Here is a 22,170-nt window from a genome sequence, read left to right on the forward strand (position 1 = left end):
TCAGCATAGTTTTCAGTAGACAGGAAATTTACCTAAATATGCATAAATTAGTCCTGAATTTACATAGAGAATTTAAACCATGAGATGTGTTTTAACATAACTCTCCTCCCTGCATTAGGAAAACTAACAGTAATTACAGGTGATGTTGAGATTACAGAAATATGAACTGTAGAACAGAACAAAACTAAACCACACTATTGAGAACCATGAACATGTCCAGTAAGATGGGTTCTAACAGTGCCCATTTCAGTTAAGTGACAATCTCATGAAAACTGTGAGGTCACTTAAGGAAAAAGAGTCCAAAACCCAAAAAGGAATGTAGGAATGCAACACTAATTACTTGGTAGAATGAAAAACAATGAAAGGCAGAGTAACAACTACTTGGTTTTGCAGTGTCTTTTGCAAGATACTTCTGGTGCAAATGTGTTTTTCTGAAAAAAATTACAAAAATTCAGTCACATGGAAACTGCCACAAACAGTTCAAACCAATCAAGCGAGTCCCACCATCTGTCTCTCAGAAATAAGAAATTAATATACCAATGCATTCTGTAATACAACTGGTTTAGTAAGCATGACAATTTAAATAAAATGTGGAAATTGCCATTATATTCTCTGCAAACATATGATCAGGAAAATGACCATAACAGGATACAAGAAATGCACCTCAGAACCAAAGAAGAATGTAAACCACTCACAATTACACCTAAAGCAATGGACTTCTTTTCTGGTTTGAAATTTAAAGATTTGTCAAGTTCAATTTGGCTTAAAGTTCAAGCAAAAAATAAAAAATCAAGAAGATTCAAGAAAATGTTGCAAAATTGTTTTTAATACTGATATAAATCCAGAAGTAATGTAGTTTTACAGTTATGAACCTCTTTGTAAGAACTACAAAATCTACAGTTGAAAAAACCAATTTCCTTGGGATCATGCTAAAAAAAAAGTGCATGCTTTCAAAAGCAGATACAGTATAACAGGTACAGAAGATATTGCAAAAAAAAAAATTACATAACACTTACTGTCTCTTGCCTGGGTGGACAACTGCTTCCTCCTCCCACTCCCAGTGCAGTCAGGCTGTCCTCATTCTAGAAGAATAAGTTGTTTCTAGTTTTAATATGAAGCATTTTGCTAAACTATGATTGTATTTTCATTTCTCCTGTAAGACAATAGGAATTATCTGCAACAAAATGCTTTTTTCTAAAAAGAAAAAGCAGAAGTGATGTTAAGCAACACTGAGTAATATTGGCTATTGGCTGGTAGATGTTTAGAAAAAGATACTAAATTTTTCAAGTATGTACACCACACTAACGACATAACTGGACTGATGACTATGCAGTCCAAGCTTGTTTGCACTGCAAACACTACAGCAGATATTTAAGAAGTTGTTGGAGTGAACTTTACTTCTGAACCACTGCACAAAAGATGTCACTTCCATATAATAGAGAATTTTAGGTTGGTCTTAATCACCAGTACTTTAATTCTAAATTTTCCGTCCTTACCACTTGCTCTTCAGACTTACAATGAATTCAAAAGAATAGTAGGTATATCTTGTAATAATTAGGATAAGCCTGTACCTTAAAAAATTTGATTTCTGTAAAATAATCAAATGCTTAAGCTGAAGGAAGATTTAGAATAGAAAAATTATGAAAAAATAGCAGAGGAACAACAAACTAGGGAAAAGAAAGGAAGAGCTGAAGTCCTTTCTTGGTATTACTTAATTTTTTTTTCAATGGTCTATCTTCACAAAAGGGAAACCAATTTCCTCTTGATTTTGTGTGCATCAAAGGATACACACTCCCATACAGAACAGAAATATTACACAATTACACACAGCAATCATAATATTTTAGAAGCATCAAATGTGTGCTTTGTGAAGTAAACGTTTCCACCTCTAACAGATATACTGCATTATAACCATTCAAATCTGAAAATTTTAATCCAACATATTTAATCTCTTTCATATTTTACAGCCACTTCTTTATATATCTTTTACACTAACTTTTTTCTCTTCTGCTTTTAAAAAATATATCTAAAGTGTATTGTTCTTTTTATTTTCGATGTTTTAGGGTTCTTTTACTTTTTATTATGGTCGTCCAAGGAACATCATTACAAATTACAGAGAAAATCCTTGCAAATCCTCAGAAGAATAAATGCCATTCTTGAGAACAGGGATTCTTGCCCTCAGTGTTGTTTTCATAATTTAGCTGGGCTTATCCCATATGGGAAAGAAATCACTGACTATCTGAACTCTATCCAGTCTCCAGATTGTTTTGGTACTGCCACAGTAGTTACAGATACACACAGCAGTTAGAGACGAACTCGGTGTAAAAGCGAACACTTGCACTCAGTTCTTATCATCTACCAGAACATCTAAGCCTACCACCTAAAGAGTTCTGAATAATTATGTACATGCACAGAAGGAAAAAAAAAAAAAAAAAAAAAGTGTAACTGCCTGATTTGATAAACAAATTTTGAACAAAGACTGGTGGAGCTGCAGTTCAGAGTACGCTGCTTGTTCAGTGGTCTACTGGTAGTCAGCACTGCTGTTCAGGTTTCAGCTAATTCTCATTTTCCATTCTCAAGGTTAAGAGAACTGTGCAGGCAATGTGCTTAGCCTGTGGGATGGGAGTGCCTCCTGTTGCTCAAAAATGATTCATCAGAATTATTAGCAGATTATTTAGGTATCTAGTTCAGGTACTCATATTGCCCCATTATTGTGTCTCAATCTGTCTGTCTCTCTTTTTTTAATAAGGTATTTATGTGGCTCTCAAACACTCAAGAACAGCTTGAAGAGAGCAAGCTGTGTGGAAATAACAAGCTAACATCTATGAGTCACCCCGAGACTATGCTGAATGTTCTCAGACACTGCCTTAAACTTTTACAGCAACAACAATCCAAAGAGGTGCCTCTTAAAGAGGTACTCTGAGTACGTCATCAGCTGCACACACCTCTACCCCCAGCTGTCCAGGGCAATTGCCATGGCTGCCTACCACACACACAGCAACTCCAGGCTGCCTCTGGTGTGCTGTGCCATCCCTCAGGTAGTGCTGAGCCATTCCTCAAATAGTTCCAAGTACCAGTTACACCACAAGAAACACCCAACAAAAACTAGCAGCCTTTCAGCTTAGGAAGGCCGTTCATCAGTTTTTTAAATGCCGTGTCACAAGATTAAGGCATGTTTTCAGGATTTCAAAAAAGCATCAGGCATGCTGAATGGTATGAATACATCATTCTTAATACAATATTAATGTCTCATTTTTTTCATGCAGGATGGAAAATAGCTAATCCTTTTCTTGCACTGGAACAGATGTGAAGCTATAGCTATGTTCTGAGGAGTTGGTCTTTTTGGGAGGTAGACCATCTGCGAGGAACAGAAACAAAATGCTTGCTGAAAAAGCTTGCCATGTCACACTGATTGTGGTTGAACAAAGCTGTTAGTAGCTTTCAGCTTTAAGGACCATCCTCAAAGAAAGATAAAGAGATCCATCAGCTGATGCAGCATTCTAGACCATGGTTTATCACACTGGTTATCCATGACTAACCCACTTAGATACCCGTGATATTTCAAATTCAAAACCAAACAAAAATGTTTCAAGATGCTGATACAAAAGAGAACATTGCACCTGAGAGTAACTCAATACATTGTTATATCAAGTTTTATGGATTCCTGATAGTAGCCCTAATTAAAATGTTCATGTCTTCTTTTCAGCGGGTCAATTTCAGTGACTGCTCAAATGGAGGTTTTGTTTTTTTGATGCAGAGGTATAGTGGCCAACAGGATTTGGGCATTATATAGCGCTCATTCCCTTAGGAGAAGGAGTGCTGAGAAAGAACAAATGGTATCTTATTACTGCCTTTTCTGTAAAAATCTCAGGAATTTAACTTCTACTATTGAACCAATACACTTCAGTTACCACAATATCAAAATTTAAAGAAAAAAAAAGTCTAAGATTCATATAGTTTCATATACTTCTTCCTTATATGTAAACATATTCATTGTAACAGAATAAACATACAGATTAAGTCCCACTTCTAATTAGCCATTAACTCTTAATAATAACTCTTGGAAAATAAGCTTTCTAACATTAATTTTAGGCAAACCCTACACATACCAGGGTGAACCCCATTGTGTATGCACATGGGGCCAAAGTCCCCCTCCCTCCTTTTGCCTTCAGTGACAGACTCAGGGACATGAAGAAGAACATCTATTTCCTGGATGTTTCACAGTAGCACTGCTTCCCTCCACTCCACCCTGCTATACCTGTTATTTGATGCAGTGTAAGAGAAACTGGGAGTATTGCCTATGCAAACACTCCAGAAAAGACACAAGGAACGTGTGTTACAGATTCTCTTGTCTGTCCAGTAAATCTGTGCCTAAGTGTGTAATAGCCAGTATTCTGAGGCTGCTTTCATAGACTTCTTTTATTGCTGCTTTTGGGTTTCTTGATTAGTTTTTTTAAAGAAGAAAGAATAAGAAATTAACTTAAAGAGCCTGATTGAAACCCTTGGTTGGCTTAAAAGATAAGCAAAACATTTAAAAATTCTACAGAATAAATCTGAGATTTTACTGTTGCTCCATTGTCTTTCTTCTTCCTTAAGATCATAAAGTTTAGAGATTTACTTACTTGTCTCTTCCAAGAACTTTATGCAATCTCTTTACTCCAGTAAGTGAAGTTTTAAATTAAATGCTATGTAATATGAGACTTAGAAGTAAACAGCTGGATACTGTTAGCACGTTTTTATCATTCTCTGATCCTAGCTCAGAACAACTAACTACAAATTTAGTATATGGGAAAAAGAACTACATATACTAGTATTAATAGCTAAATTAAAATTATACTAAAAGTATCAATTGGCAAGAATGATAAACTCTCCTTCAGTCAATTAATCTGTCTGTAGACACTGTAAAGTTACTTCCTTAGGCTTCAGATGACTACAATCCTGATTTGATTAAAGCCCTTCAATATTTAATAAGCACAGGAATCTATAATTCGCCTAGAGGAAGAAAGGACCAAAACTGTACCAGGCTGCACTTTATTGAAACCTGCAATGTACAAACAGAAATCAGAAATGCAAACACAGCTGCTGCAGTAAAACCTACAAGGATTTAAAACAAAAAAAAAAAAAAAAGAAAAGAAAAAAGGGAAAAGGATCAATTCAAAAGCATGTGAAATACTCCAACTCCTGCAATGATTCAAACCTCTTCAACTATTTTGCCATTTCTAAAAATGCTAGGTTTTGATATTAATTCCTCAGTTAACCTGCACTTACATATATTAATGTGCTTATAATAGAAGTAAAAATTATATTCAAAACCTTAATTCAGCCCTCTCAGAAAAAACTATTTTAAATTAGCTGTTACCTAGCAGAGGTACTACTTACTTCTAAGAGATTCTATTTTGCAAAATAGTTGGTCCTGCAAATGTTTATCAGGCTTGCTGTGGTGGAGAACACTACAGTACTGGTTGAACAATATGTATTTTTCCCTAAAAAATTACGTATTGATGGCTAAAAATTTGAAAACATGAAAACAGGAATCATTTAGCAACTAAGACAAAATTAACATAAAATCACGCTTTCAAAATTTCTTAGTAAATCCTGTTTATCTTACAAGACTTCCACAACTAACAGATTCTGTTAAAAAATGTAGGTCAAAAATATCCTAAAGCAATCCAAACAAAACCCCAAACTGAAACCGTAAAACAGATATAAATGACTGATGTTAATTTATGTCCATTTATAACATTTCTGTCAATAATCAAAATTAGTGCAATTACAACAGAATATTCAACCATGGCATTCTGTCCATGGGAGCAGGAGGATTAACATCTCCAGTACAACAGGCCCAGCTTCATGGAGACACAAACACGTTCACTATTCAGAAGCAACACTTGCTCTTCACTAGTTTCTCCACACATTTTGTGAATACAGGTTCATCAAATATATAGTTGCAATTAATGACATTTAGAGATTTTGTTGGATTTTTATTAAGGTGATTTATTAAGGAAATCAGAAATCAAGAAAAGAATGAATATAATTAGGAGAAGCTTACAATCAATATTTAATAGATAAGCAAATAAGTAAACAGAGGATAGCTGTGATTTAACTTGTTACAAAAAGATGAAGTATGAGTAAACAATGAAAACATGGTGCTGCAATGAGAGTTTCATTCCAAGTTACTGTCTTAGCTTTTCTCTCAGCTACTCATCAATGCCTGTTTTCTTAGTAAAAACAAAAAAACATGTGAGTGTGATTTTATTTTATTTCTAAACAACAAAAATTAAAGCATGAAAAAATATAAAGCTTTTGATTTGCAGATAACTGATCTCACTACCAGCTGGTCACAGCATAAGCTAATTTGGCCCTGTAGACAATTGGTTTGAAGATACCTCTTTTTTGAATAAAGACAGGATAAAAAAAAAACACCTCTCTACAATGAGAACTTGTGAATAATGACATTTTATAGTTAAACATCAATTTAAAAAAAATGCAAAAAGAGAATCCCTTACCTTCTGTAGTCTACCCAATAGTGTTTGACTAAGAGGATTTCCTACTGGGCTGAAGCACCCTGTGAAAAGAAAAGGCTGTGAATTTTCTGCTTGTTATCCTTTTCCATCGAATAAACCATTTTATTTTAAAATCATTATGTTAGCAGGGTATGTTTGACAAAATTCTAATGAAAAGCAGCAGCATCTTTCAGTCACAACTATGCATCCTTCAGTCAGGAACAGTTGGAGGGTTTATTTAACTAACAGACCTGACACAAGGTTAACTAATCCAATATTTCCATTCAAATGATTTGGAGAAGTAGCTCAAGCTATGTCCACATGCCACCTCGTGCTCAAAGCTGACACTATTATCTAGGCTGTATTGCTTTTCTCTTCATTGAATTTCCAAGTAATGCATACAAAGTTTTCCAACAGAAATGATCACAAAAACTCACAAAGGAATTACTTCCTTATTTTATCTGAAAGAATAACTATTCCTATTCAGTAGTCCCCTTTGATCATCTGAGTTCCTATCACAACACATCTTGCTGTTTATTTTATTCACTCTCTACACAGCACACTTGAACAAGTACTTGTAAATTCTTTTCTTTTCAGACTATTATGTTAACTACTAAGCTCAGGAAAATCCTTTTATCATCTATGGATTTATCTTTTTGTTATTGGTCTCCTCAGCTGTATACTTAAGAAAACATCTTAAAAAGAAAAGATAGAAAAAATTGGAAAATCGTTGAACATGACAGTGAAAAATACTACCGCTTCACTGGAGAACAGTTTCTCAAGTACAGAAATGCCAGGCAACACAGAGTTAAGCTCACTGGATTTTCTCTGTGAGACACTAGCTTTGAAACAAGTTTTGTTTTTAAAGAAAAATAAGTTCAGAAAACTCATTTTCATTTGCCACACAAAAAACCTGCTTTTGAGGAGTCCAGTATCTGAATAAAGAGGACTTTTCAGATTCAGATTCCCATGTACTGACAGAGCTCCATAAGGAAACTTGCACAACTCCACCTACAGTATACTTTCTAAAGCCTAGTAGTTTAGACTTTCACAGATTTACTCATAAATGTTCAATCATTAAGATATTTTGGTATTTCTAACTAGAATAAAAGTTTCAAGCTAAAAAAACTGTAGTTAAACCATGCTCCTGAAAATTTGTATGTAACTAATCTCTTGCTTGTGAGAAATCCTAAAAACATGCAATAATGGATTATTCAGCTTCATGAATTAAAAACATTTTGATCTTAATTTTAAAAAATCTTGTATAAATTCTGAAATACTTTATTTTGAAAAGCTTACTTTGCTTTTATTACTTTTTTTCCACCTCTTTTAAGAAGAAGGAAGAGATGAGAATGTAACCCATTTTCTGAATTCAACCCATACTTAAAGACAGTAGTCCTGAAGGCAATCTTTTTTCAAATAAGCTATTTGCTAAGACATTGTCCAGCACTAACCAAAAGCCAGTGGGGATGTTACTTCTATTAATATTGTTATCTACACACTGATAAAGTCAGAAAACCAGATGCTACAGAGATGATACTACATATAGATATACTGTCACATACACACGTTGTATCAAGTCTTTGAATGTAAAATGAACAAACTGAAAACCAATAAAATGTCTGCATGATTTATTTTTTTTTTTAAGACAGCAAATTTGAGCATGGGAGTGTTGTGCCAACTCACACAAAGCCATACTAAGATAAAAGATACATAAAATATTTGAGAAAAACAATTGTTTACCTGGAAAAATATTCAAGTTTTAATTAAAAACAACACTGATCTGCACTTTCATCAGTTACATCATTGACCTTCATATTTTTTTTAATGAAAACATGCATTACTTCCAAGTGCTCATGGACTGAACATTTATGCATGTCAGTACTCCCGTGCAGCCCCTATATTCAGCTGCTTATCAGGTGAAAACTGTATGGTTAGACCAATATTCCCAATTAAGCCCCAATAAAGCACAGTGCAGACCTGCTATGCTGCAAGCACAGGACAGACAGATGTATAACTTAAAGATATAAGGAGTGCTGTATGGAATTCTTGAAGCTGGCACTGGTTCAGACTCAGGGTTTTCCATGAGTAGAGACAAAACAAACAGAAAATTCCTATTACTCTGCTTGAGGTGTAAACAGACCACAGCACACCTGGGCACAAATACTCTGTGATCATGCCTATTGCTTACCATAAAGTAGACTTCAGCGTCATCAGTTACTTGTTTATAGTTATCAAGCATTCCTTTAGTAGCCCCTACATTCAAATTGATCATATTAAAAAATGCCAAGCTTACAAAACAAAAAAACTTGTTCAAATCTTCCTCATTCATAAAACAAGCTCCATTCAGCAAGCAAGTGAATATCCATCCGTTCTTCCCCAAACGAAGCAGTGGAATTTTAAAGCAATGTTCCACAGCTATGGGCTTGATATGGTTCCATGCTTGATGAAGCATGTAAATGACATCAAGCAGGTGTGACTAACAGCAGTGCTTGCTTTGGTTCTCTCTCATCCAGGCTGTACATGCTTTTCAACTACTATATTGAAACTGAGGTCTGGATTCCAGAAGGACATTTCCACTTGATCTAAAAATTAAGCTTACAGGACACCGTGACCTGCTGTGACTCTCGCTTAGTCTGAGCTTATAGAAAGGTCATTAAATCCCTTGTAAGGTCAAGCCCGAAACACCCCCAACACCCAGGGTAATCTAGGCTGTCCTATCTTAACGCTGCTTCAGAACCTCTAATGGAGAAGCATTTTTATTGATGCAGATGTTTTATTTGTACTCTCTAACAATCTTCTTTCTTATCTGCTGCCCTCACCTTCAAAATCATATACATCTCGAGAAGCTAATCTTCCCTATGAAAGTACCAACATTTGAATTACTACATTTCCTATTACTCTGCATTGATTCTTCAGTAGTTTGCTTTACATGGAATTTTACATGAAAACATACTACTTCTAGGAGAAATTACTGCTAAAGTCTAGCTGCAAATCAGTCATCTCAAAACAACAGATGCTAATCCTTTACCTCAAATTACCAGAATTTTCACATCAACACAATTTAACAGCAGGACAGCTCTTCTTTAGGGTCCACGTAATCCTACTGCTACAATTATGCCCTGATCTTATCAAAGAACTGGTTTGAAAAACTGCCTGCCTTGAGAGAGTCTGAAACTGTGGTAGTTTCTTGTACAATTCCAACAGCGAACTGAAAGGGCACCCTCAGCTCCCCTTGGTCACTTCTGGCAATTTATTCTTTGCCAGTATAACTGCAACCTAAGAGGAAATAAGCCAGAAGCCAAGCAGTTGCCCCGTCCAAAATGTGGCTGTAATACCAAGTCCCCACTTTTATTGTGTGCTTTCACTGAAAAGCTACCCTCTGCTCTAGACAAACAGATCAGTGTGAGGTGATCAAATTCTAAGTAGTGCATTCTGAAATGCACTAAGTAGATGAGTTAACTATCAAATAGACTTGACTTATATTGAAATTGATATGACAGCACCAACAGTGCCCCAGAATAGTACTTGTAATAATTAAGAACAGTTCATTTTAAATGACAGCATCTTTAGTGATTTTGTTTTAAACTAATAGCATAATAGGCAGAATTGGGAAAGAAGTCTTTCTAGGTAGTCACATAATTCCACTCTTATCCTACTGGACTGTCTATAATCACCCAACGTGAAATGTTTCTGTGAAAAAATGCTCTTTTAAAAAAAGGCTAAGAGAACATTCATTACAGAAGAACTCCTGTTTTAATGAACTTTTCAGAAGAAGGCTTTTTCCCACTTTCTGAAAAGATCTTGATAAATTAATTTTTTTAATTACTAAAAATATTTAAGCATAATAAATCTTTAAAGATTCCAGTCACACAGAATCTACAGCTAATGAAAGCATTCAAAGTTTATCCTGGAAAATTCTCAGAAAATCACAGAGCAAAGGACAAATATATACCTATGAAAACTGAAATATTTTAATATTCACACATTTCTGTGACAAACACTTCTAAAGCATGCAGAGAGAAAAAAATCTTACCTACTGTAGCTACACATTATTCTATTTCTAACTGAGTTTTACTTTAGGTTTACACTAATTGCTAATGTCCCCAAACCCACAAAAAATCCTGGAAGACATGAAAATAAACAATGCCTCTAGGAAATGGTGTTTCTTACTGCAGACATTCTTACAAATTATATCATGGTCTCTTGCAACACAGTGTAGTTAAAATACACCCAATTAAATAAGAAACACTGGAAAAAAAGTCAAGTCAGATATGAGATGAATATGTGTACATCAGCTCATTCCTCTTCCTTCTCATCTTCTCATAAAGCTGTTTCCAGTAAAGAAAACCATGTTTTCAGCACAGTCACCTAGTGTAGTATGCCCAAAAGTATAACTTTCGTGACCAAAGGATGTTTTAGAAGGCCATATAATCTCTACTTGAGGTTACAAAGGTTTCAAAGGAAAATTTTGAGGTTTTTAAAGCAAAAGCTTTCAGCTATTTCTGCAATTTCATTTTTCAAACTATATATAATGTAAGGGAATGAAGATAATTTTGTAATTATCTAAATATATATTAATCTTCCCTCAAAGGCTTTATCCTCAAACCAATTATGCTCTAATAGATCAAACAGAATTCATTACATAAAAAGACTGTTTATATATTGGGTAAGAACCTGTTTTCCTTTATTTAAAACACAGGATCACAAATACATTTAAAACTCACCACAAACATTTTTAGATGCAGTTAACACAAAATGAAAGGAGTAGATGCACCTACCTAACACAAGAGTACCTTTTTGTTTTACCAGCAAAGCAGATGTTTCGTTAATATCCATTGCTTTAGGTGAAAATCCACTTCCAATTCTGTTCTACATAACTTAGTCTAGCACCTATGATTTTGAAGATACTCCAGACTGAACAGGAGAATTGATAGGACCAAAGTGTACTGAAAACTTTTAGTGAATTCAATTTGTATCATAGTGACAGGACAAGAAGAAATAGTCTCTAACTGCATTAGGGGAGATTCCAGTTGGACATCAGGAAGAACATCATGGAAGAGGTTGTTAAGCGCTGAAGTGGGCTGCCCAGGGAAGTGGTAGTCATCATCCTTGGAAGCGTTCAACAAACGACTGGATGTGACATTTATTGCCATGGTCTAGTTGACAAGGTGACTCTTGGTAAAGCTTCAGATCAGTGAACTTGTAGGCCTTTTCCAACCTAAACAATGCTGTGATTTTGTAATCTTGCAAACCACTTAAAATGAATGTGCTTAAAACAGGCAGTTCTCACATGCTGTATATACAGAGGTGCTGTGATGGCAACATTACTGAATGCAAAGGTCTTCTACAAACACCCATAAGGCTCTTGCAGTGTATTCTGCACTGACAGAAGTCTACTCAGTGTCATGCCATTCTTAGCACTCTCCTTGTCTCTTCCTCACCTTTTTCTTCTATCAAAGCATCCGGAAAAGGCTGAACTATCTCCTCAATGTTATTCTCATTTTCTAAGTGAGGCTGCAATTTATTAACCTAAATCTATCCACTTAAAACCAAAACTCAAAATCTACAGGACAAATAGAATCCCTCTTTGTTTACTGTCTCACTTTTTAGAAGTTATATAGAGAAATATCTGTTAATTTATTTTGCCCATTTAGTATGAGAGCTGTTTACATGCTATATATCCTTCAGTAAAATAAAAGACAAAAAAGCTCTGGCAGCTCTACTGCTGCCAAACATCACTCCTCCAGTTAGTGGAGATTGATCTAGATGGCAGGCATAAAAAAACCCAAATCCACCCTCCTTAGACTCTCCAAGTTCAGCTGAAACAGCTATGCTGATAGGTGGAAAAGCATAACTTACTTTTCTTTCCCTTTCCCATCCCTGTAACTACAATGAAAACTTGTAAACTAACAAAATCATCTTAGGAAATTATGTCAATAGATCGAGCTTCGTTTGCCGTTCAAAATACTACACTATATAGAAACATCTGTACAGAAGTATAAGCTTTGAATGAAAGAGTAAGTAATGTTTACCTTATCAAACAACTGTTTACAGAACACTGGTATGAAAAAGAGTTATCTAGGAAAAACCTCTAGGGAGTTACACAATTCAGGACCATGCAGTTCCATACATCGTGCTGCAGCTTCTTTAACACAGCATGTGATTTCCCAGTGGATGTCCCAGCTGCAGCTACAATGAGAACCCTGGGTTCCCAAACCATGAGCAAGTCACAGTTTTCCTGAAGTGAGAGACACAACTGCTCCAGTGTGCTTTAACACAGTAACTTCCTTACCCAAGGACATATGCAGTCACCTCTAGCTAATGCATCTGGCTGTCTGATTCCACAGCTCAAGTGACCAGGTAGTTTGTCCTTGCAGCAGAGTTAAATGAACACTGGAGAAATGGAACAGAGCAAAGCTTAAATTCACACCTGTAGATCCACAGAGAGATACCTCTGCTGTAACATCAACCAATTCCAATCCTCATATAAGAGACCTCAGAATCAGACAGCACCAACATGAAAACTGCTGCTGGCAGTGCCAGATCCCACAACATAATTATATCTCCCATCAGCCAAAAGAATGCATAGAGATATTCATTCAAGGTTAGCCATAATTTTCATTCCTGGTTCAAGGTATACAAAGGCACATACATGTGTTTGCTCTGAGAATAATCCTCTACAAGGAGAACTATAGAGATAGTCTGTTTGTCACTGGCTTTGGGTTTAATTTGAAAATATTTATTCTGTATTTAGGCACAATGAAGAGGCAGAATTTGGCCCCTATTTACAAAAAGCATAATGAAGTAAAAACTATTGCATCACAAAAACAATTAAAAAATCCAACTTTTTAATTAGAGATTAAAATCAAATACATTTAGCAGCCTACACACCCACCTAATTATTTCTGAGTAATCTTATCAAACCATCATCTTACATTTTTCTTGCAAATGTTAAGTTTCTACAGTACCATATATAAACAATGCAAGTAGTAGCACGTGTCCCAAGCATTCTTTTGAAGTAAAGAACATTTATTGAATTCATGCTAATCAGGAACGTGCTAATTTACAACAACTTCTAACATTACATCACAATGGCTGTAGATATCACTGAAAATGAGCAGAGGTTATAGTACCCAGTTGTTTCTTTCTACAGCTTGGAGAACAGAAAGTGATTCTACAGCAAACATCAATAAGCCTGCACAGATAGCATCAGCTTTCTGAAATCAGATTGGCAGCATTATTTACAATTTTATATAGCAGATAAAAAAAGATGTAAGGAAAATACAGACTATGACGCATTCTATGTATTAATATGTTATTTTTCTTCTAGTGCTGCAGATATCCTGAGAAAGCCATTATTAGTTTTGCTAAGCTCACCTGGACTATTTAAAAGCAAACAAACTAAAATAAAATATAAAATAAACTTATTTTGTATTTTATTACATGTAGTTTGTGGTGCACCCTATCAAAAGTACTTCATGAAATATAAAAAGTGCAGTCCCTTGGAGCTGTACATACCCAACACTGAAGTAGCAACCTTCACTTTTGGATTTAGTAATACTTTTGCTTCTACTTTAACTTGCCCTCCCTGAATCAGAGGAAAAGGAGCTCTTAAGCAGGATTTATGACTATCTGCTTTCTAAAAATATGTAGAACACTTACATTTTATTTATTAATATAGGTAATTCCTATGTAATACGATTAAATAGAATTTAACTCTATCCACAACTCTCAAAGTTAAGTATCTTACGACTTCATGAGAGACTCATGTCTTTAAGAAAACATACTTAACTACAGATAAAAGACAAGGAATGAAAATTATGCAAGGAATGAAAACAAATTTTTTTGCATGGTTCTTTCCACAACGGGAATTCAGCAATGCCTAGTTACTCACAGTTACTTAAACCAAATTAGCTTGCCATTCTGCAAGTGGAAAGCTGTAAGAAAATATGCTTAGAATACCACAAATATCTTTTAAAATCAGTCATTAACACATTTTTGAAATGCAAAATCTTGTCAGCTAAGTAAAAGCAACTAGTTACTACATAAACTACTGAATTTCTAGTTACCCAGTAAGCCTCACAATGCCAAATCATATCCTGACTGGAAAAAAAAGTCTAAAAAAATACTCAAATCTTGTAACCATTTGAAGAACTTAAGTATCATTTTCCAAACATTTACATTCAAGGGAAAATAGTATCGCCAACATCATGTGCGACATGCTGGAAAAAATGAGTCAGCTTGATATTTCAGATCTTTATCATGACCAAAATAGCCAGTACTTTCTCTGTGCCATTAGGACTTTCAGACAGTGCTGAATATTAATTTTGACAAAGTATCACCAGAAAATTCCACAAAATAGCCAGATGATTCATACATTATCAAACCTGAAAAATGCAGGACCATTGGCAGATACTGTATCAGGAAACCATCATGTAAGACTTTTAAATCGGTCTCAAATCAAGAGAGTAAGAAAGAAGTTCAGGGCAAACATACTTCTATATTCAGAAATTGAAGATTTAAAATACACCTCCCAATTTTACTTTCCATTTTGTAGTTCAGAAATTAAGACTGATCAGATATTTCATGGAAATATGTGTGTGGTGACACACCAAACTATTCGGTGAGAGTTTTCCACATGCACAATTTTTTCAGAAAATTTATGAACATACTTTTAGAAAGAGTTTTTCTACATATCAGTGATTGGAACATGTATGAATAAGTAAGCCCTTTCTAATTAGTATCCAATTATATAGGAAAATAAAAGAATGGCTGCAACCACTTTGGAAACAAAAATCTGAATATACTTCCTTGTAAATAAACATATGAAAAATCACTTGAGACTAATACTGGTATCATCTGTTACAGAGGAAAATATACTGAAATGTTATGCCCAACATTAAAGCAACACACTGGAGATCCAGCTGGGCACAGATTACAATGATGTTGATTTTTCAGTTTCCTATACCTACAAGGTCTGCAAAATTTTTTTTAGAATGCAACAGCAACCGGTTCCTGCTTTACAGCAGTGGATTTTTGGGTCTTAGGTGAGGGATGTGCAAAAAAAATAAATATGGAAAATGTTTGCAATGAACATAATTAGGAGGCAATACTCCTTTAATTTACAACAGTGGTACCTGATCTAAGGAGAGGTAAAAGAAGGCAAATCAAGACAGACAGATTCATAAAGAGTGACCATGCCCAGCTTTAGGCTAAGACCACCTTTCTAAAACTCTGGATTATCCTGGAGGGAACAGAATTCTCTCCAAGGTTGAATCAGGAACACAAAATGCTACAGCTGGGATTACAAGACAGTAACACTTTTCCCTATCTCAGTGGCAGGGCAGAAAGTAGAACAATCCTATCCAGTGAATTAGTATCTTGTTTACATAGGAATTCTGCAAGCAAAACTATTTGCACAACAAATCTAAAGATGTAAACAAAAATAATAATGAAAATTAAGTTCTGAATGAAGAAATACCTTTTGACTAAGTATTTTTTATAGTAACATGAAATACAATTTAAGTACTTTATAGAATACCATACATAGCTTTTTTCACATCATCAAACAGGTAGTGCCAAACTGTTAAAAACTACAGTACTTTAACATGTAAGCCTAATTATATTACCCATCCTCTCTGGTTTGACTACCAGTTGCAGCTAAAATCACTACTGACTATGCTCATAAGGCATCTCCAATAAGCCAAAACCTAGACAAAAGCAGCAAGTGCTAAGTTTTCATAATCTTAAAAGGAAAGTGATTAAGGTCTGAATATTCAAGGACATGAAATTCCTCTCCATAGCCTTTTCTAAAAGGAACCCCCCACTTCATGCATTATGAATGATATTTGTGTTTCTTCAAAATTGATTTCATTACCAACTGCTAAGAACATTTGCTTCTTCAAAAGGACCAAACAACTGAAAAATCACAGAAAATTGTCTAGTAACACCCTTGAGTCTGGAAGTCTCAAAGCATATGTTTTAATAGCCTTATTCAGTAAACCTTCCTAGATGGTTTTTGCACATCTGCACTTACATGCCAATTATTAACTCAAGAACTGGTGATACAGACAACCCTGGACACACCTTGTTCTCTTTGAGTGATTCCTGGAACTTACTCTGAAAACTGTTTTGGTAAGAAAAGCTGATTTGCAGGAAGAGTCTTAATTGAAACCACAGTTTTAACTGCTGAAGATCCTTTACATGTGTGAGTAGCAAACAAAGATGGAAGTTTCCTTTATGTTCTGTACCAGAAGTAAAACAAATTTCCAATGAAGTACTGTTATCAAGGTACACATAATGCGGTATATTATAGATGCGCATTAGGTGGGCACTCCAGATCTTGTAAATAACAGTAGAATAATTGTATTTCTTCTCCTCTTGTTGCTGTTTTTTATGCAGAAGTAGCCAAATCTGAAGCAAATATAATTCTTCAGAACACACATTATATTAGATTGAACTCCTGGACACAAAAGGTGAAAAGTTGTCACTAATTAATCAACATATATATTCCAGAACTTGTGTATAAATTATTTTGAAAAGGAAAAATTCCAAGAACATGCTTGGAGTCCTTATAGGAAAGAAACACCACCTTGGTTTTAGCTAGGACCTGGCTCACAACAGAAGTTCTTCCACTAGCAACATGCATAACTCTGTTACAACATTCTCCTGAACAAGTGGAAGAGATGAGATACCTCATGGGTACTGCCTCTGTATTGAGACAGTCACAAAAAAACTCCCAAACACTTTAAGGACAAGATAACCCCTTTTTACCACAGAGGTGAACTCTGCTTAAATGTGACTATCCATTAATGAAAACTCAAAGATGGAAGGAGTAGGAAAATGAATATATTCAAGGTCTTCATCTGAAAATACAACACCTCACAAAATGAATCTTATTATGCTCTGCAGGTGCATAGTGATAACCAGAAGTTTGGCAAATGAATTCTCATGACATTTCATATTGCTTCTAGGCCATTTATCACACCAAAAGATGCTCAACCCATATTTTGAAAGAAGCTCCAATTTTCTGTATTTTATTATTTGGTGTATTAGCTGCAGCAGTCTGCTTCCTTTGATCAGTCAGGCCTGAAAGGATTCCAGAAAGACCTGTATCAACATATGCCACTGCAACACCCTTCAGCTAATATGTAAAAAAACCCAATCAATGAGGCACCAGAAGCTCTAGCATAGATAGCTGTAGTAGAGACTAAAAAAGTAGCAAAGGGGGATGTGCTATCTAGAATCATATGGTGATGCAGTCTGCTGGAATCAATCTTTAGATGAAATGCAGAGTATCGAATATTTTTGATATTCTGTTACATGGTGGCGTAAGAGCCTTCTGCAAAGCGACTGTCCAGCAAGCCAAAACAAAGCCCAGGGTCAAGTGAGCAGGGAAGACACTAAGAAGAGTTTTTTTGAATTTGCCTGTTTGTCGCTTCAATTTTTGTTCTTTGCCTGAGGAAGAACCTGAAGAAACTGAGCCCTAATTGTGAGAAGAAAACATGAGAAAGGAACCTCCACAGTCTCTTCCTTCACTGCATGACATAAGGTTGCAGAAAGCACCCAAATACAAGTTTTCAGAAGCAGAGTTTTAAGAGATTCTAGTGCTTCATATGAGGCCAACAAGCAATGAGTCACTGCTCCTTACAACCTCCAGTGAGCAAGAAAGCAAGCTAACGATGAGCACACAGACTCCAGTGAAACTCTCATTTCATCTGGATCAAGGCAGCACATTGAGGCCAGATCTGTACATAACCACAAACTAGTGTGTGACAACAGCAATGTCTGAGTTATACACCCAAAGAAGCCCTCACTTCTCTGTACCTGCCTTCTGCTTTCTTAATGCTCTTCCAAGCCACCATCTTCTATCATTAGTTTTTACAGGACCAACATGATCCATATCAAACTACAATGACCAAACTGCATCAGTACCACAACCTACTGCAGAGCATACTACAGACCACATACACCCAATGTTAACTTTAAAGGTGTTATATTAATAGAATTAATCATGTCAGGGAAGTTTGCTCTCACCAAAATTGGTGCTTCAGGAACGAGAGTAACAAGGTGCATATGAATCCATGGAAGTTTAATTTCTTCACACATAAAAATCCATCAGCAAAATTAGCAAAGACTTTTCAAGCAGTTGAAAAAGTATGCATGGTATCAAAATGGGATGGATAATGTATGTTTAAAACATAGATCCTTTTTATTTTTTGATGCACTTAGGTTTTACTGACTTGTCAAAATCAGTGATGAAGTCAAAGTACTTTGGTCTCCTCTGGGAGATGTCTCCCTCCTGTGCACCATGGCTGCTACCAGGACCAGAAGGATTGGAGCAATACAAGCAGGGATCAATTTCCTCATTTTATTCACTCATGTTTATTGCTGTACAGACAGGATCTTTGCTGATGTGGGTCTTCTGTTGGATGAGAGAACTGACCCTTTATAGTACAGTCCTTGGCAGAAGGACTGTTTCCTCCTCTGTGACCAGCTGAAATTCCAATCAAGCATGTTGTCTCATGACTCAGTAGCTCAAAGTTACAGACAAGCTCAGAGTGAAAACAGTTAACAGGACCTCTCTACTTAGGAATTAATTAGATTCAGTTGTTTTAGGATCCACATAACTGAGAAAGTAAGGGCACACTTAGGCCAAATCACTTTTGGCAGAGACTTTCCACAGTACTACGTCACACCCTGATTTTGCAATCTATATCCACTGCTGCCAAACAGAGAGTAATGCTTCATTTAATCCACACCCTTGTATAATTTGGCTGAGAGTACTTCCTTTAGCCTGAAGGCTCAGCAGTAATTACCCTAACATACACCAATTTCAAGTAAATATAAATGGTGTTCTTCAGATAAAGTTTTTGGAATCTTCAAAGATTGCTGTTATTGTGCTCTGTATTTAGTGTAATTTTTAGAGAAATATTTTAATTAACTTACCTAGAAGAAACATGAAAAAGAACGTATAATAAAGGAACACATGTATCTTTGATCTCAGTATAAACAATTCTAGCAAGTTTAACTAAAAATACAAACTCTTCTGACATTTATAACATCTTATCAATCAGATAGAAGAAACTGGATAAGCAACCTTTTACAATAGAAGAACTAGATTGTCATTAATGTTAATGGTTATGTCTCTGTGTCTTTACTATTCTGTTGGAACACATTTGTGGTTAGATGAATCTATTTAAACAACTTATGTTTTCAAATTAAAAATCATTTTTACTATTCATTTGTAAATGTAAACAACCAGGTCTTCTCCCTTAAAACAAGGTCCTGTATTTGTGCCTTGAGCCAGAATTCTGACATTGTCCAGTGATGGGGGCAGTATAGCAGGGTTACAGAGCTCTGAGAAGTTCCTTCCCCTGCAGAATGGTCTGAGCTTCCTGTAAGCCATGATGAAGGCACAGGTGTGTCCTGATACTTAATTTTTATTTACTGCCAAAGTTAGCTGTAAGCTGGAACATCATGAGCCCTCGTAATCTATTTGCACTGAAGAAACTGAGTCACAGCTACTTCAAAATGTAAATGGTACAGCCAAATAGGTTATAAAAGGAGGTATAAAAAATAACAAAAAACATCTTGTGATAGATGTTCCTATTGTTTTAAAAGAAAACTAACTTTGAGAAAAATATCTGTAAGCTGTATTTTTCAGTTCTTCTGTTGTGTTATAAGCAAATAATAACAAAAAAAAAAAAAGTTTTCTTTCTTTCTTTCTCCTTCCCTTCTCTTACACATTTCCCTTAAGTCAAAGTGAGAGAAATGAATATCTTAAAATGAATGATCATTTTCCCCAGGGGAGTTCCCATTCAAATAAACAGACATAAATAAAAAGCACTTTAGACTTAATGCTATTTTGCTTATGTTAAAAATACTTTCAGAAAACATCAGTGTAATTACGTCAGTTGACACTTGCTGAGAGCTGATCTGTGGTGCTGAGCTGGTGATTTCTTTCTACTAAGTTCTCCTACCATCTTTTGAAAAATAAAGAGATAATCTGCTAACTGGATATAAACCTTAATTAATTATAATAAATTCTCAGTGGCTATGCAGTAATCTTTAGTTAAAACAAAGGCTTGTAATGACTGTAAAGATATGTTTAACTTTGGTTAATAGGAGGAAAGAAAATCCCACAATAAAATAATATACTCAAAAACCAAGGGAAAAAATGAATTCAAATTTACTCATTTAAAAAGTGCTAGTATTCTGCATTATTGTTACCCAGACCAAGTGGTGTTGGGGATGTTTAAGTAATTCAATTTCCAAAAGAAAGAAAACATATATATTTGATCCAGCCACAGAGTTAAAATCAATTACATCCTACAAATTGCAGAAAACGTGAGAATTCTGCAAATTTGCAATAAGTTATTTTGTGTAATAACAGAAAGAAACTCACGCTTCTACATTTAGGAATGTAGAAGAAAATACTAAGCAAAATTTTTAATTTTTTGCTATCAGTGTCCCCCACTAGAATAATGAAATGAAAAGGATAACATTTTAAAAAACCCCAAAAAATATCCCCATAAAGATATTAGAACAATTCTCTTAAAAGTTTTTTAAAGTTTCAATTGCTGAAAAGTATGTCAGGCAGAATTAGTTCTTCAGGTATGTGACAGAGCAGGAAGACAGCAAACTGCATAAGAACATAGAAAAATAACTGAAAAGTGAGAAAGAAGTACTAGGCACTTAATTCTTTCATCTTGATGCACATTCCCCCTTTTCAAGCACAGGACATAATCTACTAGCTTGCAGGAAGCTAACCACTCTGCAAGCATTTATTCTCATGTATCACTTCCTGTGTTGGCAGCACCTCTACAGGACAAACTAAGTGTTCTGCATTTCTGTCCAGTTTCAGACTTAATGGGTTGCAGACTGCTAATCAAAACATATTTCGCCCACTGGACTGCCTCTTCACATTGAGGCCATTGAGGACTTGCATTTCTCCCTCTGAGAAGGAGGGAGTAGGAGCAGCAAGAATAAATAGAAAAGATAAACAGAGCAGGCAACCAATAAAAAGGCTACAAAACCATTTTGCACAGGCCTCATAACATCAATTCATTATTTTCTCAATCAGTAACACAAAAAAAAGGCCAGCAGACTCACTAATGCTAATGAAATTGAGAAACTTTGTGAAATTATTATACATTACCTACTTCCCTTTTTTAAGTTTTGTCATAAATAAAATGAAGTAAAATTAGTTTCCTATCATTAGCTATTCCTCCTAGCAGATTATACTACACTCAAACCACTTGCAACTAATAGTGTGGGTTCTGAACCACTTTTAGGTGTGTATTTGGTTCTCTTCACCATAGTATGCTCCTGGCCCAATTTTAAGAAGATGTGGGGATAAAAAGAAAAATGTCAATGGGACTTAGGTATTATGGCAAATTGCTACACCATTTCCATAGCTCTGATCTGTGCAGCCCTGGAGGCTTAATTGCTTTCATCATCACTGCAAATCTAAATGAAGCTGCTGGGTGAGCTAATGAGGTAGCATACATTACAATTCAATAAGGAACAGATATACCAAGATTCTTTCAAAACAAAATTGAGTTATTTTCTTATGTTTATATTCTCAGCATGAAGTCTTTTACACACACTCAAGATATTTCTCTTAAAAAGTGAATAGTGAGATATTTGACTCCCATGTTAA

The 22,170-nt window shown here is 35.3% G+C and overlaps 1 protein-coding gene across 9 annotated transcripts in view; it reads right to left on the reverse strand.

Moving 5' to 3' along the window:
- The window catches only part of AHI1 (Abelson helper integration site 1), a 90,954-nt gene that overhangs the window by 18,119 nt on the left and 50,665 nt on the right, over nt 1-22,170 (reverse strand). For 6 of the 9 annotated variants that reach the window (XM_023924586.2, XM_086877166.1, XM_086877167.1 and 3 more), the window contains 2 exons: nt 6,507-6,565; nt 1,017-1,082 (listed from right to left, as the gene is read on the reverse strand). In XM_023924586.2, the coding sequence (XP_023780354.2) occupies nt 1,017-1,082; nt 6,507-6,565 (125 nt within the window). Of the gene's footprint in view, nt 1-1,016; nt 1,154-6,506; nt 6,566-12,798; nt 12,900-22,170 lie in introns of those variants that run through there. The other 3 variants (XR_015283231.1, XR_015283232.1, XM_086877171.1) reach the window with 2 other exon arrangements.

This window comes from Cyanistes caeruleus, chromosome 2 (assembly GCF_971803275.1).
Source record: "Cyanistes caeruleus chromosome 2, bCyaCae1.hap1.1, whole genome shotgun sequence".
Lineage (NCBI taxonomy): Eukaryota > Metazoa > Chordata > Aves > Passeriformes > Paridae > Cyanistes > Cyanistes caeruleus.